The 27,533-nt window shown below is 35.7% G+C and overlaps 1 protein-coding gene across 5 annotated transcripts in view; it reads left to right on the top strand.

Moving 5' to 3' along the window:
• SMEK1 (SMEK homolog 1, suppressor of mek1 (Dictyostelium)) overlaps nucleotides 1-24,921 on the top strand; it is a 46,460-nt gene extending 21,539 nt beyond the window's left edge. For 4 of the 5 annotated variants that reach the window (XM_010583839.1, XM_010583840.1, XM_010583841.1 and 1 more), the window contains 12 exons: nucleotides 991-1,608; nucleotides 11,098-11,175; nucleotides 11,276-11,392; nucleotides 11,899-12,015; nucleotides 13,279-13,410; nucleotides 13,505-13,607; nucleotides 14,899-15,057; nucleotides 16,318-16,487; nucleotides 18,116-18,258; nucleotides 20,882-21,072; nucleotides 21,636-21,862; nucleotides 24,168-24,921. In XM_010583839.1, the coding sequence (XP_010582141.1) occupies nucleotides 991-1,608; nucleotides 11,098-11,175; nucleotides 11,276-11,392; nucleotides 11,899-12,015; nucleotides 13,279-13,410; nucleotides 13,505-13,607; nucleotides 14,899-15,057; nucleotides 16,318-16,487; nucleotides 18,116-18,258; nucleotides 20,882-21,072; nucleotides 21,636-21,862; nucleotides 24,168-24,281 (2,169 nt within the window). In that variant the 3' untranslated portion in view covers nucleotides 24,282-24,921. The remainder of the gene's footprint in view (nucleotides 1-990; nucleotides 1,609-11,097; nucleotides 11,176-11,275; nucleotides 11,393-11,898; nucleotides 12,016-13,278; nucleotides 13,411-13,504; nucleotides 13,608-14,898; nucleotides 15,058-16,317; nucleotides 16,488-18,115; nucleotides 18,259-20,881; nucleotides 21,073-21,635; nucleotides 21,863-24,167) is intronic. The other variant, XM_010583842.1, reaches the window with a different exon arrangement.
• The last annotated feature ends 2,612 nt before the right edge of the window (nucleotides 24,922-27,533 follow it).

The following is a 27,533-nucleotide window of genomic DNA, read 5'->3' as shown; positions in this document are numbered from 1 at the left end:
TGGGTTTTAACAGCATTCTGGATTTTAATCTAAGTATAGGCTTGCTGTTATCCGTGAAGAATTATTTCTCCCAGATTTTTTTTTGCTGATTTTCAGAATTAAAAAGAACAGTACCTTCTACTGCTCTACACAGCAGTGCCTTTCTGGATTTGACATGTCAGACTCCAAGCAGATACCACAATTAAGATGTCATTAAAGCTGAAACACTCTGGTGGCCAAGCAACTGTCTCTCTTTTTTCACTAGTCCGTACTTCCTGCAGTTTCCTCATTGTATCTCTAGAGAGATCTTTGCAGGTCCTGTGCCTTGTTTTTCTGACAGCTCCAGGTTTCCGCTACTCTTTCATTAATGGTGGTTTGGGGTTTTCTGTTCTTAAGAGGGGATTCTGTGTCTCTGTTGAGTATTTAGAAAGAGCACGGTAACAGATTTTGACTTGCAGCTCTCAAGAACTGAAAACAACAATTAAATTATCAAGACTGGCCTCTCTCTTCTGTTTGAGGTAGCCAAAGTTTTGAAAAGCTTCAAGAGCAGTTAAATAGCCTATAGAAAAATGTTTAAAGCTATCCCTGCAATAATGTGATAGTGGTTTGCATTTGAAAATCTGTCTGCAGAGAATAAAGACTGGAAACAAATAGCTTAGTTCAGTAGTCCACTAAAAAGTTGTAGTCCACACTAGTAATTATGAATTTCCTTTTTTATTTGAAGTACTCAGAAAGTGTAGCTTTTTTCTTTATTTTCCTCCTTTTTATAGAAAATAAATAGAAATAAATATCTAATCTAGAAATAATTTTGTAAAGCCTTCTGTTTGAAGAAATCTTTTCATTATGTCGTATTTTCCAAACCAGCTGTACTCAATATGAAACTTAGATTTGCACTTCTATTTTGGCCGTACAAAGAAAAAGTGTGTGACATTTGAAATGGTATTTTTTAAAAAGCGTTCAAGTAGCAGTGAACATTAAACTCCACTTTCCTGAACACATCTTATTTTGTAGGTTCAAGGCAAAGATCCTTCTGTCGATATTACTCAGGACCTTGTCGATGAATCTGAGGAAGAACGTTTTGATGATATGTCATCACCAGGTCTAGAATTGCCATCTTGTGAATTAAGTCGACTAGAAGAAATTGCAGAACTTGTGGCATCTTCATTGCCTTCACCATTACGTCGTGAAAAACTCGCACTAGCACTGGAAAATGAGGGCTATATTAAGAAGCTCTTAGAAATTTTTCATGTGTGTGAAGACTTGGAGAACATTGAAGGACTACACCACTTATATGAAATTATCAAGGGAATTTTCCTTTTGAACAGAACTGCACTTTTTGAAGTCATGTTTTCCGAGGAATGTATAATGGACGTAATTGGATGCCTAGAATATGACCCGTCTTTATCACAGTCACGGAAACACAGGGAATTTCTGACTAAAACGGCAAAATTTAAAGAGGTGATTCCTATATCTGATCCAGAGCTGAAGCAAAAAATACATCAGACATACAGAGTACAGTATATTCAAGATATGGTCCTACCCACTCCCTCAGTTTTTGAGGAGAATATGCTATCAACACTTCATTCTTTCATCTTTTTTAATAAAGTGGAAATAGTTGGTATGTTACAGGTAAGTTTCAGAATTTCACAGTCTCTTTATTTTCGCTTGGGCAGAGAAAGTTGCATAATTTTTCTTGGAAAGATTGAGGTGCTTCGGTGGAACCTTCACTTCTGTGATTCTGAAAGTCATTTTGAAGTATGACATAAAAGGCATGGATTTGAGTACTGAGCTGTTAAATATATGTCGTTAAATCTCAGATTTTGGACTAGATTCTCTGTAACTGATTTAAATAGAGCAAACATATGTAGAATCCTGAATGAAGTTGTTTGGAAATAATAGTACTGTTTGCATGTTGAAGGGTTGATTTTGTTAGGGGTTTTTTTCTGTATTTTGGGACTTTTTAGGCAGTTAAGGGTAATTTTTGTCATGTTACCCTAGCAAAAAAAAAAAAAAAAGAAATTACTTCACCTAGACTTCACAAATATAATCTCATACCAGGATATTACTGTTTCTAATTTTGAAGTAAATTTTGTTTGGAAAGTACAGTTTCAGAACATAACATTGCCTTAGGTGTTTGAATGTTTTCCTAGTTTGACTTATAAGTTCCTAAATAATACAGCTTGTAATTACCAGGTTTTCATGACGTATGTCTTACTGCAAATGTAAAGAGATTATCTGATGCTTTAGATACCTTACTTACATGTCTTAAGTATTCTGCACCAACCCATGAACTTCCTGAACTGTGTAGAAATAGGTGGTGCATCTCTGTAATGGGAGCTTCCTACAGCTTTCAACTAACATGTTACAGCACGTGCATTTTGGTTTGTAGAAGATAATTACCATTATCTTAATTCTCCTAACATTTAATAAATGAATAGCCACTGTCTTTGTAGGGGCTGTCTGATCTAGAGAAGTGGATAAAGTGCTAGATGCTACTGATTACGTTAATCATATTGATCTTCAGTTAAATCTCTGAATGCACCCTGTTCAATTTCATGGAAAAAACAGCAAAGGAGAGTGAAAATTGCTTTTGCAAGCTCGTATGGCAAACCATTGTCAAAACTAGGCCTCCCAACTTTTCATCCACCACACTCAGTTGATCAGAATACTGAAATTATTTAATCCACTCTTTCAGAGCTTTAATCTCTCATGTCCACACATGGAGTATTTGATAAGCAGCCAGATGTGCAAGACATCACCCAGGCCTAGCAGATGAGGCATGTGCCTTGTGGACAGACCATCACTCACTGGAGCAGCCACTGGAGGCCTGGTGGAACACCTGGGGCATCTTCAGTAGTACTAGACCCCCAGCTTATGCCCAACTGAACAAAATCCTTCATGTCTGTATATGTGTCCTTGATACACAAAGTCAGAAATGTGTATCTGAAACAGTCAGAAGGCCTTAATCATTTTGGAGTGGCCAGTTTGAGAAAGCCTAACAGGCCTGACTTTGAGAGAATGCTGAAAAAGATTCAGTTAAGGGGTCTCAACTTGACTATCCAGTATGACTAGTGTCTCTAAAATATCTTGACCTCTTTGTAAGCATTGCTAAAAGCGAAGTCCTGAGGATGGTACATTTTGGCTTGAGGAGGAGGGGGGAAAGAATTATTCGGGAGTCTTGATGTCAGTGGCTAATTCTGGGAGGAATTGTGAACTTTGAAAAGGAAACTGGGCAAGAAAGAAGGAGGCCTGATCCTGCGAAATCTTTAAGGGTGTGTTTGGCAGAAATCCTTGAGGTAACTTGATTGAAGACTAGTGGCTGATTAGTTTCCTTTTTTTCTGTCTCTTATAACCTGTGTTAGGTTAATAGATGTAGGCTAAGCTTGGGTTAGAACATCAAAGTTTAGTGTGGTTGCAAAACTTGTTAGTTGCAGTTTACAGTTGAAATATAGGCTGAGATCTGATTTTGATTTGTTGTGTGACCGCAGGTTTCTGAACCTTATCTTCACTTCTGTTGCTGTTGTCTATGGTTGAGAATGAAGTATACTCCCTGTGTGGTAGAGCCAGAAGAATTAGCCTTGCCTAACTTTCAAAGTTAGATAAATATTTCAAATTGTTCAAGTGCTTTCTTTCTACAGCTTTGAGGAGCCAAGAGTGGTAGTGCACGAAGAAGAAAATACATCCTGTGCTATATTGCATTTCCTAGTCCTTTCACAGTACAGCTTTATAGTATTGAGGGGGAACTCCCTGAGTTTATAAGTAAGAATCTGTTGGAAATTATTTGACATTGATGATCAATTCTTGGTTTTGAGGGAATTAAAAGAGGCTATCACAAATTAGATGCCCATTGCATTTTGAAGAGATTAAAAGGTTTGCTTGCTTGATTTTTTTTTCAAGTTCTTACAGTGTAGCTCTAAACAAAGGTTTAAACCTGTTTACCTGGCATTTATTTATTCATTCATTTATAGAGCAATGTATCAGATTGCACTTTTATGTAATCTCAGCCCCCTAAAGTTTCATTCCCCCCTTTCCTTTCTCCACCCCCCATTCGTACAGTCCATGTATAAAATGTATGATACTGTTCCTTCTCATTTCTTTAAGCAGAATAAATAATGTTCTGAGAACAAAATTAAAGACTGCTTTTGTTGATTTCACTTCTATAACTAATTCTTAAGGTCTTTCTTCCATTAGTGTATGGTTTAACATGCATTTCTGTAGCTGGTTGTATCACTATACTTTGGTGGTGGCGGGGGTGTTATTTCAGGAAAGATTGAAAGTTTTATGTAACTGAAGTTCCTGGCATTCATTATTTTAGATCTTACGAGATCCTGGTGCTCACTAACCATACATGTGTACTTAAGAAGTTGCTGCTTTTATAAGTCATTATTAATTGAAGAGTTTCTGGGATGCTTCATGGTGGTTAATTGGGAGCTATGGATGAGTCTCAAGTTCTTAGCTGATACGTAATACAGGTTGTTAATGCTTCTGCTGTTGACTTTAGGTTGTCTCTCCTGGACCATTGAGGGTGTGACAAAAGAGCTATCTTTTTAGGAAATTTTACTTCTCACATTAAAAGTAAACTCCCTGAGCAGCTGCTGTCCTGTGACATACTGCAACTATTGCATGTAGAACTGAGTTGTTTTATATTCTGTTCTTTTCTCTCTCACTGGCTGTGAAGAAAAAGAAAGAAAAACTGTTAACCTCCACCATGAAAAAAAGATGAGCTCTAAAGAGCCCTTTACGTGTCAGGCTGTGTACTAACTAAAGTGGCACTTTGCGATACCCTCATCTCAAATTAACTCAGCCTACCTAAGGTATGTCGTGGTTTAACCCCAGCCAGCAACTAAGCACCACGCAGCTGCTCACTCACTCCCCCCCCCGCAGTGGGATGGGGGAGAGAATAGGAAAAAAAGTAAAACCCGTGGGTTGAGATAAGAACAGTTTAATAGAACAGAAAGGAAGAAGCTAATAATGATAATAATAACAATGCTAAAATGACAATGATAATAATAAGATTGGAGTATACAAAACAAGTGATGGATAATGCAATTACTCACCACCTGCTGACCGACGCCCAGTTAGTTCCTGAGCAGCGATCCCTCCCCCCCAACTCCCCCTAGTTTGTATACTGGGCGTGATGTCACACGGTATGGAATACCCCTTTGGCCAGTTTGGGTCAGCTGTCCTGGCTGTGTCCCCTCCCAACTTCTTGTGCCCCTCCAGCCTTCTTGCTGGCTGGGCATGAGAAGCTGAAAAATCCTTGACTTAGTCTAAACACTATTTAGCAACAACTGAAAACATCAGTGTGTTATCAACATTCTTCTCATCCTGAATCCAAAACAACACTATACCAGCTACTAGGAAGAAAATTAACTCTATCCCAGCCAAAACCAGGACACTTAGTTACAGAAAAGTGACTAGAATTTTGTACAAGACGCTGCACGGATTGTCCCTTATGCTTTTTGACAGGACGGATGACTTTACTCAAAATTACCACTGTGTCTTTTTTAAGGTATTTGGTGTCAAGATAGGACATTTAAGGTCATTAAAGGTCACTGAGATTTAAGGTCAGTTTTTCAGTTATAACTAGTGAATTCTTTAAATAAGAACATGCTGATTCTTAAGAATTCTGGATTTATTGGGAGAGATTTTGGCCGTCTTTAAAAAAATGTATATAAATTCTGTAGTCATGGAAGATACCTGCTTCCATGATTTTGCTTTCTTTGTTAGGGAAATAATTTTTGCCAGTTTTTGTGGTAAAAGCAAAACCAGAGTGGGTCACCTTTGGCATGAACTGTATTCCTCCCTCCTTCTTCATGAAGGTTAGCTTTCCCATAATCTTTATAAAAATGCTTACACTGATGGGCTTTTCTGAGAAATGGATGTTAGTTTATTTGTGATTTAATTGTCTAAGATGTGTCATTTTAAGTAACTATGTCAAAATCTCACTAAACTAAATACTGTTGGTCATGATGGATTGTAAACCCATGACACCAGTATTTCCAGTCTACAGAATTAACTGCTATGGAAACCTACTCTATTACAGGTTTTATGATTCGCTGTACATAAGATATGAAAGAGGTATATAACATTCTTTTCCAATTTCAGCCCCTCCTAATATGCTCTTACTGCTTGGGGTCCAGCCTGTTCTAGTCTTGAGATGTCATAGCCACCAAGAAACCTTGCTGAAACATGGAGTTCACCAAGTTTTGAGAGTGGGGGTGGGACAGGTAAGTGGTGTTTCTTACTTTATATGACGCTCTTTTGCAATTTAAAAAATATATACTAATGTTCACACTGGAGGCCACCAGTTCTTTCCCTTTGTATTATTAACTAGTTATTAAAAAACAAAAACTTGCAAAACTGCGCCATAGAGTGAGCAAACACTGTTTCCTTCCGTTCTCTCCCCCCTTTCTCATTGGCGTGTTCTTTTTACCAGCAAGATCCTGCGGTGTTTTTATCTTCCAGAATACAGAATATTATTAGGATTACTTTTGAGTATGTGCATTTAGACTTCAGAGTCTTTTATTTTCAGGAAAGTGGAGAGTGGAAGGGGAAAATTGGACATACGGTAAAATAATTTATGTGCCTAGTAGAGCAGTGACCACATGGCATTACTGTACTGATAAATCAGCTTTTTTAAATACAGATACCATATTACTGATAGTCCCTATCTCCCTTTTCAATAACTAAAAAATAGTAGGCATTTAGTTACATCTGTATATTTTACTGTATTATATATAACAATAAGCTGTTTTTAATTTTGAAAGTGGTTTTACAGATAGGTACTTAATCTTAACAGAACCCAGTGGATGTAAATGTAATTATCTGTAGTAGTTTTAGAGGAAGAATTGTGTCAGTGCATATTGCTAGTTTTGCCCAAATGTATTAGGATTGAAACGTCTCCTGCCAGTCTGCTGTTTTGCAGTAGTTGGCTCAGGAATAAATCTGGAGATTTGCTTTCAGCAAAATTCATCTTGCAATAAAGTATAAAAGAATGCCACTTTCTGGGGGAAATGACTTGGTGAAAGAAGTTTGCAAGTGGTGCATGCTAATGATTTCTGAGATTAACTTGTTCATTGCAGAAAATTATTTCCAACGCGTACAGAAACTCCAAATGTAATTAGGTGGATCCCGCTGCTGTTTCAGTGTCTTGTCTCAAGTGGAAATACCTTATTGATAGTGAATGAAGGCATGTGTGGGAAGGCAGTCTGAAATAAAGGAGACTGAAACATTTTAAGCTATGAAATCTTCTGGTGTGGTAGCAGGAAGGAATGTATGTTTGAAGCTGTAATTCTCTTGTTTGCTGGTAACATTTTATGAAACTTTCACTTTCTGGGCTGAAATATTATTTCTGCCTAAAATGAATATGGAGGTGGAAAATAAGATGGAAAGTATACTCTTTTTCCAACTTAGATGTCATTGAGTTTCTTGGATGTTTTTTTGAGAAAGGGATGTCTTTTGTCATTTATCTGTAATCACAGACATGAAGTATCTGACCACTGAAAGCTAATTATATTTAAGAGAGGCCTGCTTTTGAAGAATGCTTTTTTAAGTGGCTTTTGGAAGGAGGAGGAGGACTGCTTTGAATGTTGAATCACAAATGTAAATAGTGTCTTTTTTTTGTGATCCTACTTTGTCTGTGGGTTTTCTTGTTTTTAAAGTCATAAATGATTGAGTGAGTAGATGGCCTGGCTTAATTTTATCTTTGTGAACTTTGAAAGGTATTAAATTCTAGGAGGCTCTACATAGATCTTGCAAAAGCATAAATGAATATAGTTATTGTTTGGTATATTCATAGTTTAAGTATTGCACATTTAATAATTTCTGTACATGGGGAAAATAGCTAGATTCTACAATTACCCTGTAAACTACCATTTGCAGTTTTGTTTTCTTGGAAAACAGTTGTGACCTTCACAGCTTCTAAGATACATCCAAATGGGGTTTTGTCTGCATGAAGAGGCCAGATATTGCAAAGAATTATGCATTTGCACTGTGTTCACTTCACAGGCATATTTTGGGGGATTTTTTCAAGTTGGAAAAAAATGGAAAACATTTAAGCTTGTGTAATTCTAGCATTTGATGCTGGTGCTTTGTGACTTCTAAAATATGTGAACTCTGCTCTCAGACTGTGCATTTCCATACATTCTGGTAGTGTTGTTCAGGAATGTATCTTTAGATACGCTGCTCTTGTCAGTAATTTTACAGTTTGAGAGAGAGAATCTTGTATTTGGAATGTTCATTGTAATCACAGTTTTTCTATAAATGTGAGAGGGTTGAGGTTTTTCCCATGAATAACAACCTGTCTACCTTTCATTAAGCATCTGGAATGAGATAGCACCTAAATGCATTTCAGGGCTAAGACATAACTGTGAAGTTAGTAATAGGTTGGTTTTATTTTCTTGGAATAACTGCCATTTACTGCATGTTATCCATGTAAGGGTGGGAAGTTTTGAATCACTCAGATTTTAAATAGATCACGGTTGTTCTGAGACCTAGAGATTTCAGATAATCCTATTAATTTAAAAATACAATGGAATTAATGGAGTTGGGAGAGGACATGGTGTGGAAAATGCTTCAGTATTATATTTAATACAGAATTGTAAAATACTGTATTATATATGTGGAATATTGAAAAACGGTTACATACTGAATTTCTGCAAATTCTTCCTGAAACATTGTCAGCACTGAAGTCTTCATCACTTCCCAATGTTAGGAAGTCCCCTATACAAGTCCCAAGTGTTTGCAAGCCCAGTAATAGGGTGAGTGGGTTGGCCTCTGCTGCGGCTGGCCACATCTTGAACTGGGCAGGGATGTGGTGGGATCTGATCAGAGAGCTGAGCTGGGGTCCTGCCTGTGCCTTCCTGCCTGCCACGCTCTGCCATGCAGTGCTGGAAGGGCAGCTTCCCTCGCCACCTCTGTCTCTGGGGCTCTGCTGTGGGTCATAAATGAGACCCATGTATTGCCAGCAGGGCAGGGTCTCCTTTCCCTCCACATTTTGACTTTAAAAAAAAAAAAAAAAAAAAAGATACTTTGGCTAATATTGTTTACCTTTTTTATGCAGAAGCACGCTAATCATGGCTCTGACATATTTAAATGCTGAAATTTCCATTTTTTTTTTCCCAAGGATCATTCTGAGAAATTTCTGTGCTATCAACTTGCACTTACTGTCAGGTATTACAAAGGAGGTGAAAAGTTTATTTCACCGTGAGAATGGAAATAGGGATTACACTTTCCAGCTGGGGATAAGCATGCATCTTCTCAATAGTTTTGATAGATGACATTAGTTTTACGTCTTGATCAAAATAGCAAAAAGATAAATGAAAGCAAACTACTTAGCCTTTTCTTAAATGCACTGGTAATCATGGAGAATAACATGCATGTTCTTCAAAAGAATTGTTTTTTATGTTCTATTTTTTGGTTTTGTGTTGTATTTTTTTATTTCAGTAAACAAGTATGTCAGTATCTCTACTGTGGGTTAATTATGTTACCTGCAATGTCTAATGAGTTAAATATTAGAACAGAAAACTTACCAAGCCATGTAATGGCTGGATAGCAGGTAGTCAAACAGATTTGTATTCTTTCATCACAGCTTAAGTTATATTTCTTGAAATCAAAGACCTTAATAGTTGTTTTGAACACGTTTGACTGTTGAAAACTGAAAGTCAAACTTCACATTTCCAGTGCTTGGTCCTCCAGAGTGAATTTCAGTAAACTTCAAATGAAGTGTCTCCTGTCTCTTTTTGTTTTGATTTTGAAGCAGTCACAGAAATAGCAGCTGAAATTGTGTCCAGAAATCATTCTTTTTCATTATCAGTAGGCTATTGGGTCAGGTTAGAAGCACAGCACAGCGTCGAACAAGAGGAAATGTGCTATATCCTAAATACAGGGTTTACCTTATAGTGTGGTGAAATGCCTTGTAGGGTAGTAGCTCATGCCAGCCTATTCTGGGTTCATCTATGTTGTGCAGTACCACGTAGAGATCCTCAGCTGGGTTGTGACAGTGTTATAGCTGCATTAGCATGGTGTGCTGTTGGAACCGAGGTACACATTTTCTCAGGAAGGCTGCAAGGTGAGCCTGGATGAGGTACCTAGATAATTTGCAGTATAAGAAAGCTTATGGGGATGTATCTGAAGTACTTTCATGGGTTCTGCTTTATGCTGTGTAAACAAAAGCAAGGCAGCTTGGGTTTCTAGCACTGTGGTTTTGGAATGGAGGGATATTCCATGGGGTGTTACTGACTTCACAAGAAACAACACTCTGGTAGCTTTCTGAAAAAATCTATTCATATCTGATGTGCAGGTATCTTTTTCAAGCAAGTGCTGTCTTATTACTGTATAATATTGGGGAAAGGACAGCAGAAGGTTTACTTCTGTTTTAATAATCTTCTAGTTTTTAGGACTGTAAAGGTTATGGGAAGCTAAGAATTGCTGCTTCTTTCAGTCTAAATACACATTTGTAATATGTTGGCTGTTTGTAGTTTTGCTTAGGTACAGCAGCATGAAAAATAACAGGTTTTGATTGCTGCCACCAGAATGCCCAATAAATGCTGTACGTGATAGGAACAGTTATTTTGATTTGGTTTCTAGAATTCACCCTTTTCACAACATGGGGGAAAGAATCTCCCCCTCATTCCTGCTGTTAGGCAACTCTCACTTCGTTGTGTCCTTGCTTTAGTTCTGCTGCAAAGATCTCATAACATTCCAAAGATGTATGCATGTTTATAAATATATGTAAACAGTTGAAGCAAGGGTATTGTAGTGTGGTTTAGGGGGGTGGGCATGTGACAAGGAGGAAGGAAGTTAGAGAAGAAGTCACAGAAAAAATTATGAGAATGGCAGTAAAAATAGAAGAAGGACAGCCAAAAGGCAATACAAGATACATCGTAACTGAGAATGAAGTGTTGGGGGTGGACTGGTGTTGAACATGATAAAAGCTCAAAAACAAGATTCATATTAATTTGTTTGAAAATTGCATTAGAAAGTTGATACTGGTATGATTAACTACAGTACAGAAGCGTATGTTCTCTTAATTGCAGGAGGCATGGTTTAGTATATTATACTTGGATGCCTTTTGATATTGTCAGATAAACAAATGGTATTGTTTTGCCATTGTAGGAAGATGAAAAATTTCTGACAGACTTGTTTGCACAACTAACAGATGAAGCCACAGATGAGGAGAAAAGACAGGAATTGGTAAGAAATCTGTAAAATATATATGAACGGGACAGTTACTACAAAGTGATATGTGCATCTTTTTTTAATTACTAACTAGTATATTATTCCTGTTTTTCAGGTAAATTTTCTCAAAGAGTTTTGTGCATTCTCTCAAACACTGCAACCTCAAAACAGAGATGCATTTTTCAAAACCTTGTCAAATATGGGCATACTGCCAGCACTAGAAGTTATATTGGTAAGTCAGTTCGATTTTATTTGTGATAACAATTTTGTTTATCTCCAGAGAGGTTTTTTTAAAAAGGTAAGCATGCCAGACTTCAGTCACATGGTTTTCTGAAGTGTTTGCTTCATTTGTCTTGTCTTAGTTTGAGATTCAGAACATTTAAAATATTTTTTTAAAACTTTAAAAGCAGTTACAATATGACATTGGTAAGCGCCCTGGCATTCTTACGTTTTTGTTTCCTCATTTGCTTTCCTATCTTTACATGCTTCTTGGTGTACAATTAAGTAAGAAAATAGGGAAATAGACCAAAGGGCAGGGAAACCATAAAATTTATTTTGCCCAACATATGTCAAATGTACAAAGAAGAGGTTAGAGTCAATTCAGTTTTAGAATACAGTTCTAGTAATAGTTAGGTATGACTCGTAAGTTGGAATTAAAAGCTATACGGTTTCTGTTTTTCATTCCATTTAAGCCTTTTCTTTTAAGAAAACATAAATGATTTTATTTTACTTTTCCAGGGCATGGATGATGCACAAGTACGAAGTGCAGCCACTGATATATTCTCATATTTGGTTGAATACAACCCGTCCATGGTACGAGAGTTTGTCATGCAGGAAGCACAGCAGAACGATGATGTAAGTAGAGGGTCCCCAGAATGTGTGCGTTGTTTTTTGAAATTACTGTTTTATACTTACAACTCTAATGACATGAGCCCTAGTTCTGAAGAAGTATGGCATATAGTCATGATGGTTACAGGATACTCAACTACCATGTTTTTAAAAGTTCTGTTAGCCAGGTAAGACAAATGTTTGCCTGTTTATGTATTCTTGTTCCGTTGTGTGTAAAGTAAAACAGGTTACCATAAACCACCATGTTTGTTAACTTCAGCTGTCATACAAGCAAAACAAAATGGTTTTGAATGATGACCTCCTTAAAATGTGAAATACAGATTTCAGTCTTGATCTTAGCATGTATATGCGTTTTTAATTTACTTGTAAGAAACCTGTGTTCAGTTTACTATCACACACGTTGAAAGTGGAATTATGGTCCTAAGTGTTTGAGAACACTTTTTGACAGAGGTTTACATTTCCCAGAGATCCTCTGTAGCTGATTAATACAAAATGCTAGCACACAACTAGTGTTAAGAAGGGTATCTCAAAGTGGCATTCAGTGGAGAAAACACATTGTGCTGCCTTTTCCATAGAGGAGATAGTTAATGTTTTTTCTTATATCTGCTAAGAACATGCCAGAGAACATGAAGCTGCTGGTGCTTCTACTTCTGTACTGGAATAAAGGGGCAGCCAGGACAAGGAATATCACTGGTGGTTCCAGCCATTTGAATCTGATGACTCTCCTCTTTTATGCAGGACAGTGGTAACCAAGCAACTTTAGTGTAGGGATTCCTAAATGTAAAGATTATTTTCTATTTTTAAGTGTTATTCTTGTTTTCTGCAAGTACAAGTTGGGGTTATTTTTAGGTGAAAATAATCTTATCAAGTTCAATAGCATTATGAAATTTACTGTTGTATGTTTGTGGAAATAAGACTTTTGGTATGTATTCTAAAGGGGGATCCAAATTAAAACTTCTGTGCTCTGAAAACGCTTCCAGAAGTCAGTTGAATTTTGAGACCATTAAATATCTGCCTCTGTACTTATTATCTTTTGGAATTTCATTTCAGACTAAATTCTAAATTAGATTTTTAATTTCAGAACCATTTTTAGTTGATGTGAAAGATTCTTCTTCACTGTTTGCCTTCTTACTGTCAAACCACTGACCAGAATGCATTTGATAAAGCACCATTTTTAACCAGGCAGTAACCCTTTTAGAAGATAATTTCAGATTTGGGGCAAGGGAGTAGCATTAGAATTGATTTTTCCTTTTTTTCCCCCCTTCTTAGGATATATTACTCATTAACCTCATTATAGAACACATGATTTGTGACACAGATCCGGAACTTGGAGGGGCAGTGCTACTCATGGGTTTGCTTCGTACTTTAGTTGATCCAGAAAATATGCTTGCCACAGCTAATGTAAGTAAATACCTTCAAATGAAATTACAGTTGGTTTTTTAGGGTATTTGGTGATATATGTTACATACATAATTTTTTTTTTTCCATTCTTTAGAAAACAGAAAAGACAGAGTTCTTGGGTTTCTTCTACAAACATTGTATGCATGTTCTGACAGCCCCTCTATTGGCCAATACTACAGAGGACAAGCCTAGCAAAGGTAATGCCACTCTGGATTTTGGGCACATCAAAGCTGTTGAATGTCAATGTTTAAAATAGAATAACTGTAAAGGATGTTTTCTGTTTGAAAGAGAATCTGAGACTATGATACATAGTTCAAAGTTAAATGTTGATTCATGATTTAGTCATTTGAATAACTTACAAGCATAACGTTCAGCAGAGACCTGATTTGAGAAGTAAACAGCATTTGCTGCAGATTTTGCTTCAGCAAAAATTAAAATATTTGTATAATTTTTACTAACTCATGAAGCTGTTCAGTGACATAGACTTGTAAACATGTGTAGATGTTTTTTAAGGTCAGGGATTACTAGAGAGGATGCAAAATTGCCCTTGAGAAGGTGTGTATCACAATACTGTGCTGAATTTGAGGGTATTGGTTCTACGTCAGGCTAAGAAAACAGAGATCAGTGATGAAGTAACTGTTCTTGCTGGCGACTAGCAGCAGTACTGTTTGTTTATTAATAGTATAACACATCCAAAATGGATGTGAAAGGAGGTACGTAAATGATACATAAATGTTCTCTAAACTTTTTAATTTATTGTAGAGATTTCCAAGGGATTAGTTAAATTAATCTGTTTTATCTCAACTGGTTTCCAGATAGAATGGAAGTGAGATTTTTACTATTTAAAATACTTGCATTCTTTAATGGTCAACAGTCTGGCAATATGTTTAAAAAGGTTGCACTACCTTTTAAAAAAAGATTAAATCTAACATGTATTTAATTTATTATTTGTCTACTTAAAAGCAGGATTTGAGTTCATGTTTCGTATAAGCTGATACAATTATGTCCTATAGGTATTAAAAGAGCCTGAGATATTTCTTGCATAGTACTTTTGTTAAAAGGCATAATAGATCACATTTTTGGTACAAACTTAGTCAAGGCAGTGCATATAGGGAAATACTTTATGATATGGACATATGGACATCGTAATGAAATTTGGTTAAATAAGCCTGACTGCTTGTGTTAGTGTTAAGTCCTGTACACTGAACCTTCAAACACTGGTTTAAGACAGACAAAATGTAATTGTTTCTATAGTTTAAGAGGGTTTCCTGCCATATCTGTAGAAATAGAAAATACTCAGTCCATAACAAGCTTGTTCAATTTCTATTTTGAAGACTAAGCATACCCTGCAGCATGTTCCCTAAACTATCTGTGGGAATATACAAGAATTTGGAAATGTTTACCAGACTGCAGTTGGATATTTGAAGTTAGCTTCTGAAGGCAATATCCTAGATATGTTTAATTACTTTGGTTTTGGTTTTGTTACAGATGATTTTCAGACAGCCCAACTCTTGGCATTAATACTGGAATTGCTAACTTTCTGCGTAGAACATCATACTTATCACATAAAAAACTACATCATTAACAAAGATATCCTGCGAAGGGTACTCGTTCTCATGGCCTCAAAGCACGCTTTCTTGGCATTGTGTAAGTTTGAAAGCTAAAGAATAAACTAGTATTTTGTGAATGTGAAGTGTTACATATCTTTATTCTGCTGGAAGAAAAATGTTCACAGATCATGACAATTTGTGACTGAATACAGAAATTCTACTGTTACACTCTGTGTTTCTCATACCAATTTATAGATAAGTCAGCTAATATTAGTAAATAATTTTGCATTTATGGATGTCTTTTTTTCTAAAAAGCAGAAGGATTTTCCTTAATCTCAATGTAGAGCTGAATTGAAAAGATGGTATCTCAATATTGAATATCCTAAGAGAACTATTTCAAGTTTTTATATTTTTTTAGTAGAAATTATCAGAGGTATTTAATTAGAGATATGATTATCTGACTGCATTAAACTGCACAGAAGCTCAGTGTGCTGCTGTTCAAACTCTGGCAGTTTCTTAACCATGCTCAGCACAGTAATAGCAAAGCAGTGTGACTTAATTCTGGAGGCAAGTAAGAGATTTTTTCCATGATTCCATTGTGCACATAGAGTAAATCAAAGCCTAAAGTTGACTGAGCAGTACCATACAATAAGAATTGCCTTTCAAATTTGTAACTGAATCACCTGAGTTTGGTTTTAGAACCCTTGAATAATCTTTTTTCATGTACACCCAGCTGCTAACCAAAATGTGCTGCCTTATAGCAAGATGAGACTGTCTGTTTATGCATGGACTTTCACATACTTGTGTATGCTTCAGAGTTTCAGAAATAGCATTAAACTGGATGTAAATTAAGTCTTTGCTTTACTGTGTGTGTGAAGAAAATGTCATTTACCAATTTTAAAATGAGATAGTTGCATTCTAATCAAATAAGACTTAATTAAATGTAATCAAACTTACATTTGAATACTAGGAATGATAAGCAAATTTCCCAGTTCTTCTACTGAGAAAATATTTTACCTTTATCATAAGCCATTTAAAAAATTGAAAATACACCTTTATGTTAGTGGTAATATAGTTAAACAGTAGTATATTATTTCTTCAGTGAACAGAGGTGGTTTCACTTGTACAATTATGGTGGATGATTTCTTAATGATAAAATAGTTAAGTAATCTTCAGCAGTATAGTCAAGACTGTTGAAAAGCAGAGAATAGCTGAATGTATTACCTGGTTCTAATAATACAAAGCTGTATGAGAACTGAGGTTGCAAATTGCCCTAACTAGTGCTGATTAATTTCTGGATTTTTTTTCTTTTAAATTTAAAAATTTAAAAATTCTTTTCACAACACTTCTGTTTCAGGTGCCCTTCGTTTCAAGAGAAAGATAATTGGGCTGAAGGATGAATTCTACAACCGTTACATAATGAAAAGTTTTTTGTTTGAACCTGTGGTCAAAGCATTTCTAAATAATGGTTCCCGTTATAATCTGATGAACTCTGCCATAATAGAGATGTTTGAATTTATCAGAGTGGTGAGTGCTGTTACATGCTGAACATAATTACTGTATTGTTTAATCTTGTAGTTGAAGACAACTTTTCTTTTTGCTTGTACCCTAAATTACGCTATCATAATGGGACAGTATGATACTGTATTTAAATGAACTTTCTTTTATATCACTCTTACATATTTGTACACATTCTTTCTTACGTTCAAACAGTAACTTGACTTGAAAATTAAATTCACTTCATAGTGTATTCACAGTAGTCAGATTTGCAAAGGCAGCACTAATCGAGTTTCATCATGCAGATTGGATGGGCCTGTTATGACAAGAATGTAATTTGAAACTACTGCTACAAAACCATCAAATTTAGCTATGCTCTGTAATGTCAGTTCAACAGAATATGGAAACATACAGAAGAGATACTAGTCTTTTTTGATTATATTAATGGAGTGCTACAAATTCCTTCTGTGGGGAGTCTCTTAAAATATTCACGCCAGTTTGGCTGTCTGCACAGTACTGTTTCCTCACTGTTGTTTGCATCCAGATTCTGACAAGATGCTGTACAGACTATAAATGTGGTAAGTCAGGCCAAGCTAGGGTGCAGACAGTCATGGAGGAGTGAGTGAGTGAGTGATGAAAAAAGGAGGCTTTGTCACCTCTGGAAATCATCTGTGCTGATGACCTCTTTCCTCTTTGAGTTGGGTCTTCCCATTTCCAGAATTATTCTTGGTATCTGCTGATAATTTTTGTCAGTTTTTTTAATCCAGGTTTCTTTTTAAAGACAGCAAATTTAAAAAAAAAGCATGCTTTTGTTGTTACTGATGCACTACCATACATAAGAGGTGACCTTTGAGCACGTAACCAAGAAGGGAAATAATTAGGGTATTAAGATTTTTGTTGCTTTGTTTGTCCTTAGTAGACGGTAATTCGGGTGTTTATTCTGCAGTGTATTCCAGGGGCTGTGCAGTGCTAAGAAAGACAAACAATGCACAGGAGCAATTTTCTTGGTGCAGTATGCAGGCCTGTGCTAGTCTCAGCTGTCTAGAGTGGCTTTGGGCAGCCACAGTGCTAAACTGAAATAGCAGAACAGTTGGGAGCCTTTTGTAAAGGATCTTGACCAACACTGTGTGGCCACAAATGAAAAACTTGATGTTAGTTTCTGATGAAAAATACCTTCTTTGTTCTCATCCTACACAAATGCATTGAATAATTATTTTTACATACTTAATTTATTTGCAGCGAGGAAAGAAACAGTATGAATGCTAAGTCTGTATCTCATAAACATATATTTTAATTGACTGATGACAACAGGTATCAGTCTATCAATATAAAAATATTTATAAGTTACAGTGGGAAAGACCTTTCAGAATTGGTTTTGGTATAATTTTCTATCAGGGTTTTAGTTCTGTTCGTGTGTTTTGAAGGAGATATTGTTAGAAAATTGCTGCTATTATGCCTGTTTCACTAATCAAATATTTGAAGCTCTTGATTTTTAACTACACTTGTATGCATAATACTCATATTTGCATAAGCTAATTAATATGATGCTTCCTGTGGAATGTTTAAAAATAATCTCTCATTTCGGTTACTTTTTACATTGTATTAAATAAATGCATTTGAATGAAAATAAGTCACTTTATCTTTGTTTGTTCCTATAGGAAGATATAAAATCATTGACAGCTCATGTAATCGAAAATTACTGGAAGGCACTGGAAGATGTAGATTATGTGCAGACATTCAAAGGACTGAAACTACGGTTTGAGCAACAAAGGGAAAGACAAGATAATCCAAAACTTGACAGGTAAAATGCACTAAATGCTCTTATTAGTATATTATTGCTTTAATTCTGTTTTGGGAATATTGGTGGCTTGTTCTGTGATACTGGGAAATGTAAATCATTTAGACTCCTGCTTGCATCTCAGGCATTGTTGAATTTACTTGATTAAAAGTGTGATTTCCAGATGTGTTACTTCAAACTCTTGATCAGCTTTCAGCTAACATTAGTTGCTAGACCCCCAGTAATAAATGCTAAGTTGTCATATCCTGAATTTATGTACACTACTGTAATGAGGCTGGAAGCCTGTCAAGTATCTGAAGTTCATTAGCTTAAATAACAGATTCCCACTGTTGCATTTGAAAGATTGTTCAGTTGTGAATATCGTTCTGTGGATTTTTCTTTCAAAAATTCACGTCAGATTTTCTTTTATTTTAGTTAGTTGTGGGAGTAGATATTTTGATAAGCTCTACCAAAATGACTGAGAAATAGAATGTACAAAGAAGTTTTTAGAGGATGCTTTTTTGTCACTGTTAGATTTGCTGATGGAGTAAAAAACAATCTGATGTAACATTTGAATCACTCCTTCTGTTTGCCAGAGCATAAGTTCCTTTCCTTGGTACACAGTTACCCAAGGTTAAAAGGTTAGGGTGTCTAAAAATAGGAAGCTTAGGACTTTTTACTCCATTTATTTTGGCAAACGATATTACTTTTGTGTGTAGTTTCATTAAAACAGAATGGACTGCTTGTATGAATAGATGAGTTACTCTTAAGAGTTGTTAGCAAGACCTGTTCTTGTTCTGTTGTCTTGAATTAGTTCGAAAACACATTAAAAAATTAATCCTGATTAGTCATACTAGGACATCTTGAAATTTCAGACTTCTAGGTTATTTTATTTCCTGCTACAGGATTTCTTAACCAATATTTAAATTTGAGACTTGTACAATTAAAATGAAAGTATAATTGTAGATTTGTTTTAAAATGCTGAAGCACTTTCAAGAGTATGTGTGGGATCTGCAGTTTTGAGTACTAATGTTTTACAGGTGAGATGTTACTATTTTGGCTTGTGTCAGCTAAGCTTGGCACTTAAATAGCTGTGAAATTCAAGCCTGTGATTCTTACATTAATGCATGCGCTGGAAAGAACACCCAGCCACTTCCTTCAGTAATTTCCATCCAGTATAGGAAGTAAAACCTAAGTCTTTTCTTGGCTTAAGTTGAGCTAAGTGATCGTGTATAGTTGTGCCGCATGAGTTTATCCAGCAGAAAGTTATAGCTTCAAGAGGTTTGTAGCTCAACCAGCTCAGTTTCTACCTTCTTCCTACATCTTATATAGTGGCTGCTGCACAAGCCCTGTCACAGTCATGTAATTTCTTACGTGAAAACCCAGAAATAATAAAATGCAAAAATAACAAGAATCTGTTTACACATTTTAGCAAGGAATAGTTCAGTAAGGAAGGAGGCCAAAAATTTTGTTGGCATGGGCCACAAAAGTATTCAGAAGAGTGCCACTTAAGTAATAGTTTTGCACTATTAGCAGAACTTGAATTTAAATGCAATGTAAAATGATGCAGTATGTATAGATCTAGATGATAGTGTTGGCAAGCAAATTATTCAGAATTAGATTTGGTTTTGAAAGCACATTGGAGGTTCTTATTTAATACCTTGTAATTTCCTAATTTTTTCTCTGCTGGCTTTTTCCTGCAGTCAGTAATGCAAGACCTTTTCTCTAAACAGAGTAAGCCTAGATTGTATTATTAACATTTTGATTCCAGTAACAGAGACTTCATGAAAAACATTAAATTTCAGACTTAAATTGTGGCCAGTAAATTTTGAAGAAGTGCTACAGAAAATTTGTCAAGGGTTTCATGCTTTTGTTGGAAATTGACTGTTAGAATCAACGTCTAGCAATGAAAAGAGTGTTTTCAACCTCTCTTCCACTTCTCCCCCTGTTCTTCAGGGTGCATATCACTGTCCCACTCCTCCAAGGCCATAATACTGCTTCTGCGAGAAAAAAGAAAAGGAAAGTGGAGCTGAGTTATTATTACCAACACTAATAATAGATCAAATGGGGAGGGAAAAGTAGCACTTTGTATCCAAGACTCTGAAGAATGGAAAATACTGATAATGACCAAAAATTGTAAGAGGTGGCGGAAAGAGACAGCTGTCTTTTTAATGTATCTATTTTAAACCGGAGTCATATTTAAGTTAGATTTTGGGTTGTTTGTTTTTTTTCTTTAACATATTGGATGCCAAATACTGACAAGTTATAAAGTATTTTCAGAAAAAAAGTCTATAGCTTCTAAACTCTTTGTTTTACTTTTTATTTACCAGTGCAAACTGTTAAACCAAGCCTGAATGCAACACTTTAGTGACATTTATTAAAATTACTTTTAATAGTGCTGTTTGTAAGCTACAGAATTTTGGACAGATAGAGTAGTCTGAATGTGCCATTAGCAGAGTTGTACTTCATTTGATTCTTCATAAAGAATTTTTTTAATGATATTTGCATTGAAAATACAAAGATTCACATTGCAGAATGATTTGCTGGTATTTTTACTGCTCTGCAATATTTGTAAGCTGTGACTATAAATGTTGAGTAGAAGTTTTAATAATAATATGAATTGTTTTTAAATCTTACTGTTCTGCAGCATGCGTTCCATTTTAAGAAACCATAGATACAGAAGGGATGCAAGAACCCTGGAGGATGAGGAGGAAATGTGGTTTAATACTGATGAAGATGATATGGAAGATGGAGAGGCAGTGGTGCCCCCTTCTGACAAAACTAAAAATGATGAAGATATTATGGACCCTATCAGTAAATTCATGGAAAGGAAAAAATGTAAGTGGTGAGAAGAATGCCATATAGCTTATGCAGAAGCTGTAACTTGTATTCTTTAGTCCTACTGCAATGAAGGATTTGCATGTATTTATTCTGAGGTTCTTAGATTTTGGAATTGTGACACCAAGTTGGTGGACTACCCCTTCAGAACAGGTTTTGTTTTCTTTGAAAGCAGAATGATACAAAATATTGGTGTTGATTTCTTAAAGCATTTGAATTACAATCTTAGCTGATAGTCAAGTTTTCCTGTGTTTTATTCAGGTTTATAATTCAAAATTTTCAATGTAAATGTTGGGTGACATCATTGGTAGAATAAAAGTGTTCATTCCTGGCCCATGACAGTAGCTGGTAGGTGGTATAGTAGTATGAAAAAAAAAAAAAAGTCTATGATTACTCACTTTACCAAGTTGTACATAAAGTATTAAGCCTTTTCCCACATGGTAAAGTGCTTTGTAATTAAATGTTTCACACAGAATAAAGTGATTTGTAATTAAATGTTTCACTCGATAATAGTGGTTTACTTTTGCCTTTTTTTAATGTGTGTTTACTTCTTTTTTCTCCAGTGAAAGAGAGTGAAGAAAAGGAAGTTCTTCTGAAAACTAACCTTTCAGGTCGTCAGAGCCCAAGTTTCAAGCTTTCCTTTTCCAGTGGTACAAAGTCTAACCTTACCAGCCAGTCATCTGCAAGTAATCTGCCTGGATCCCCAGGGTCTCCCGGATCCCCAGGGTCCCCTGGGTCTCCAGGATCAGTTTCTAAAAGCACATCTCAGATGGCAGCTATTACAACTAAGGTAATTTTGAATGGAGATAGGTTGACTTCATTGTTACAGACTAGGAATTTGCTTTAGCATCTCTCTCAAGTTTGTGTTAATTCTGACATGTTAAACAGTAATGGACTGTCTGGTTTGTCTGTATTTTTTCTCTGGCCTTTAGTATTTCTAAGGAGATGTGACATGTATATAAAAAGAAATAAAACTCTTTCAATGCCCAGACTCTTAAAGTATGAAGTATACAAATAGCTGCTCTTTGCAGCAGTCTTTACTGTGAAATACAGACAACACTTTTGTTAAATTGCACAGGGATGTTTGGAAGGTAGAAATATAGAAATACTTGGGAAACACTGCCAAATTTTGCCAGACTCCACAATGTCCCACCACCCCCATTGAGCATTTCTACTGTTACCATTTTTAATATTGTTCAGAATGATACAACTGGCACGTGTGAAAGAAATAAATTGTATTGTGGAGGGGTGGTTGCTGTAAGACAAAACACAAACAGTTTTTAATATCCTAGCATGACTTTTTACCTTTTGAAATAACTTACAGTTTTGGGTTGGAACATATGGAAGTAGAAGAAAGCCCATTTAAAAGAGTCAGTATAACTTGCAGTGAATATCCAAAATCAGCATTTTAAAATACGTTTTAGGATGCTGTTGGATTTTATCAGATTTTTGGCTAAAAGTATTTAAGTGAGTGGTGTTTTCTCAGCACTGGGGGATAGATAAGGTAGTGTTGGTACAACGTAGTTCAGATAATGAGAATTTACTTTCATAACATGGGTTTCCATTTCTGAAAGGTCAGGTATGTATCTCAGGTAGCCTTGGAATAACTGAATCATCCTTATTTTTTAATGCCACCATACTCCTTGTTCACCTAACTTCTAGTAAAGGCAAATGGGGTTTTAGGTTTTTTATTTCTTATAGTTGAACATGGCTTAAGAGTTTGTGTTTAGGTTACCTTCTGCTGAAAACAGCTGAATGAGAAGAGTTCGGCTGATGGAAGAACTAAGGGATGTGTCCTCTGAATCCTTCTGTGGAGGAAGGGGGACCTATTTAATTTATGAAAAAAAATACAATAGGTAGTCAAGCACTTTTTAAAAGGGATAGAATTGGCTTGGAATTCAGTTCAGTCTATTCTGTATTTCTGCTGGAGTCTTGTTCTCTCCCAGGCAGTATAATTCCTTGAATCTGAAATGGAGTCTTTGCATATGGAGCGTATTGCATACAGTATTGGCTCCAAAGTGTCAAGTCATGGTGGCAAAAGAAGAATGTGCGTGTTAAAGTGAATATGCAGTGCGCTGAAAAACCATTCATGGATTTGGGCATAAACCAGCTTCTTTCAGTAAAATGGACACTGTTTATAAATGTGCCACAGTCGCAAACTAGAAACAGTGTTGAAATTGGGTTTTTCATTAATTATCTGATCCTGTTACTTTATGTGTATTATACTCAGTGTTATGTTGTATGTGACTGTACAGGATACATGTAATTGTTTATTGAGTTGTATTTTGGTATACGGTTGGCTGAAATTTTCTGGTTTGGATGTCTATCATTAGGCACCTGAATAAGTAATATGATCCTTGAGTAAAGTACCAGTAACTGCCATTGTAGTCAAATGCTGGTTAAGCTTCAGAAATTGCAACGTACTGTAGTTAGAGGAAGTTTTAGAAGTTCATGCTGCTTCTCCATGGGTCCAGAGTTGCCTAATCTTAAAATCTGTGGTTTTTTGCAATACAAGGGAGGTTTTAATATTACTAGATAAGCTTTCATTTCCAGCTGCCAAGTTGTTCAAGTTTTGTAACATGTACACCTCATTCAATTATATTATACAAAAAATTCTTTAAGTTACTACACATTTAAACTAGCTTTTGTGAAGACGGACTGTCTTCTAAAAGTATTGTGATTCAAAAATTCAAATTGAAGGATATTCTGTATTTGTTTCTGAAGTGCTTCCAGATTGCTCATTCCTGCAGTCAGCTATGCTCAGTAAAAAAAAAATAAAAAAAAAAAATTTACATCTTTACAGATAGAGCTGCAGTGACACTTTGCAAAACTAAGTAGATTTTTGGATTTTCTTAAATTTCAACTGGAAATATTTCTATCCAGTTGGATAGGTAAAACCCCATTTTGGATTTATTAATTTAAACATTTTTCAGACAATATAATTTTCATTCATACTGAAGGATTTATTTTTGTTCTGCTTTGTTTTATTAAAAACTTAATGAATCAGTATGCTTATGGCAATATTCTGTGTAAACATCATTTTCCAATCAATGTGCAAACATTTTCTGAATTATAGTAATTGTGTGTCCTTGTAGGGAGGCCTCGTTGGGCTTGTAGATTATCCTGATGATGATGAAGAGGATGATGAAGATGAAGATAAAGAGGAAACTTTACCTTTGTCAAAGAAAGCAAAGCTTGAGTCATCATAATGGCAACTGCTGAAGAACATTACCAGTTGGGGGAAGGATTTTTTTTCCAAAAACAAAACAAACCCACAGCAAAGCAGCAATCTTTTGTGAATTACTGTGTGACACAGATCAACCTATACAAATGGATTTCTGCCAATCAAGTGCCAATTCAAAGCAGAAGAAGGGGAAATATTTCGTTTAGGGGAAAGACTTACGCCTTTGAGCTCTCCAGCTTGGACCACATATTGCCCTTTTCTCAGGGAAGGAAATGGAAAACAAACAAACAAACAAAAAAAAGCCAACAGGGCAGGAGTTTTGTTAGTGGAACTCTGGATTGGCTGGTCAGTTGCTACAATCGGAATATGCTTTCTTGGACCATGTATGAGACTTCTGAAGAAAAGGTGGTTTTTGCCATAATTCTTCACTAGTTAAGAATGCCAGCAGTTTCTTTGTATAGAAGAGACCTGCCTTTGAAATCGTACATTCTGAACATTTTAGTCAAGCTACAACAGGTTTTAAAAACCTCTACGGGGGAGGGCTGAATATAAAGTTTCCTCTTTTTTTTTTTAAATCTTTTCCCTTTGCCCTTTAAACTGCAGAATTTTTTTTTGGAGGTGGGGGATTTGTTTGTCCCTTCTTGATTAAAGATTGAGTGGAATTCTAGATGTGGTCACTTTTGTGTCATAATTTTTTTTTTGCCCCCCTGAGTGTATGCTTAGTTGTTGAGTATATATTTGGGACCATTAAAATTTTTTGATGTAATATAATCTCACTGTTGTGCTGGTACCTGTTTCACCCTGTGTAATTTTGTTCTGCATCACAGTTCTTAATATGTTTAGGATTTTATGGAAGATGGTATAGTTTTTACTGGAAAAAAAAATAATCTTACCACAATGTGCATAGAAGCAATACTATTTTGTGACTAAATATTTTATATTAAATTTTACATCAGCAACTGTCGAGAAAAAATTCAGGGAAATAGAATGGAATAAAAAAATTTAAACCTATAAATATGAAATTAGTATTCCAAAGAGACTTTGAAATTTCGTAACTCAGAACAATGATGGTAGACTAACTCATCAAAATGCAAGGTGGATGATTTAGGAATACCAATATATTGACTCATTTGACTTAAAAAATAAAAAAGAAATAATTAAAGCTGAAGGAAAATGGCATTAGTGGTATTTTTTTAAAACCTCTGATTCCCTTTGGAATACCAGTTTTAGTGAATCAAAGATGGTTGTAGAATAAACTCTTTACAAGGATACCATCTTTTGAAATTTATTCTAATACTTAATTGAAAAACAGCAATTAAACTTTGGGTCTAACTCAGTGACTATATTCTTTCCACTTTTTCCAAAAATCTAAATAATATTAATTATTAATTTGAAACTAAATGTTATATCCTGCTTCCTTACTGCTTTTACAGAAGATGGCTTTGATTGCACAGCAGTGCTTCCTGTGAAGGGGAGTTTATTCAGTTCCTTTGCAAACAAAGGACCCTTTCTTATGTACATTTTCAGGAGTTGATTTCCTTTTGGACGTTCAAAGCACCAATGTTGAAACAATCGTGATGTTACACATTGAGGTATCACATACAAATAGAAATAAGAAATGAAAATCTGAGGCTGGATCATATGTGATCACACCCAACTGTAGATTAGCACTTTGTTTCTGAAAATGGTGCATTGCATGGCAGACTCTATGCTAACTACAAAAGTCAAAGCTTTTGCACTTTGACTGTATTAATACATGTTAGTAATTTCAGATTTAAATAAGAGTGTTCATTAGGGAAAAATAATTAGCTGTCTTTTCCTCAAAAAGTTCATTTGAAATCACTTTCCAAAGTTGAGTTTTTACAACGTGTTTGAAATGTCTGTAACAGGGCACTTCTCAGCAATAAATTTTACAGAGAGGGTAAGAGTTGAGCACTTGGATCGCTACAAGATTAGATAACAACCTTCTGCTGCAGTATCAGAGTCCCCATGCCGTCTCAACGACCTGTCTGAAACCTGATTTTTGCAACTTTGGTGTCAGAGCAGACATCATGACAAGGAAATCTGTAATTTTGCAGGTTTTCTTAATTAGCCTGAATTTAAATCTTTCCCAATCTGTCAAACTTCCCTTGAGCGTAAAGCTCTCAAAATTTATCCATATAGTCATCTTCATGTTCTCCAAGCTATATCTCAGGAAGTCATCTGAGTTGGTCAAAGGAACATTTTTTGTTAATTTTTTTTTGTTCCTCCAGCTATTGAGTGCTTGGCCTCATGATGTTTGATGCTGCAGTCTTCTAAACTTTCAGATACTTTCATAATATTTGTAGGAATCTTGGATTTTGGACTTTCAGTACTTGAAGCATTACATTTAACAGAATACTATCCTTAAGTTACTGGTTTCAATCAAAATAATAACTGAAGTAGGAATATTTTTGTACTTTCTGTATTTTTATGAAGCTCTAAAGGACTGGTAAAATACTAGCTGTACATCTTTTAATGCTGTCTAACTTGTAGTTAGATTGTTAGTTGTCTTCCCAATTATCTAATGCTTGTGGCCTGACAGGACATGTCTACACTTAGATGATATATTCATGGAAGTTGGAAGTAATCGGGAAGTTGGTGAGCTGGGGACAGCGGTAGGTATGCTCTTGCCCAATGAGTTTCACTTTTGTATTCATGGAAATCTTGACATATATTTCAGGGAAAAAAGGAAATAGTAAGATTTTGAGAAGTGATGGATATAAAAAAAAGTGGGTATGAGTTAAGAGATGGAAAAAATTATGTTATGAAACAGTGTTCCTTTCTAGATCTTTCTCTGGGCTGATGGTTTTTTTCTTTTTCTTAGTTTTAATACCATTTGCATCCCAAGAGAGCTGCATGTATACTGTATTAAACATGGCTTGGTCATCTTAATTGCATTTTAACTGTACCCTTAAGTATGGTTTACAGGGTAAACCCTTAAGTATCGTACAGGCAAGATAACAGTGTGCTTGAATCATCAGTACAGGCCCCTACATTGCTTCAGTGGTTGCCAGACTTGATGCTGGTTACTCTGATTTACTCTTCCCAGCTTTGAGCCTAGGTTCACTGGGGATACCTGTTGGAAGTATGTAGGGTACCTGGTCTGCCAAGGAAGCACATCCTTATGCTAATGAAAGTAATTCCAGGTGATCTGGAATATTTCCAGATTTTCTTCCACTGTACGCAGAGGGCAGCTGCATTCAGGTAACAGTGCACGTCACTGCAAAACATCTCCTATGTCATGAGGGCAGAAGGA

The sequence above is a fragment of the Haliaeetus leucocephalus genome, unplaced genomic scaffold (assembly GCF_000737465.1).
Source record: "Haliaeetus leucocephalus isolate CR32 unplaced genomic scaffold, Haliaeetus_leucocephalus-4.0 Scaffold932, whole genome shotgun sequence".
Taxonomy (NCBI): Eukaryota; Metazoa; Chordata; class Aves; order Accipitriformes; family Accipitridae; genus Haliaeetus; species Haliaeetus leucocephalus.
Note: the sequence above shows the minus strand (reverse complement) of the source record. Positions and strands in the feature narration are given on the sequence as shown.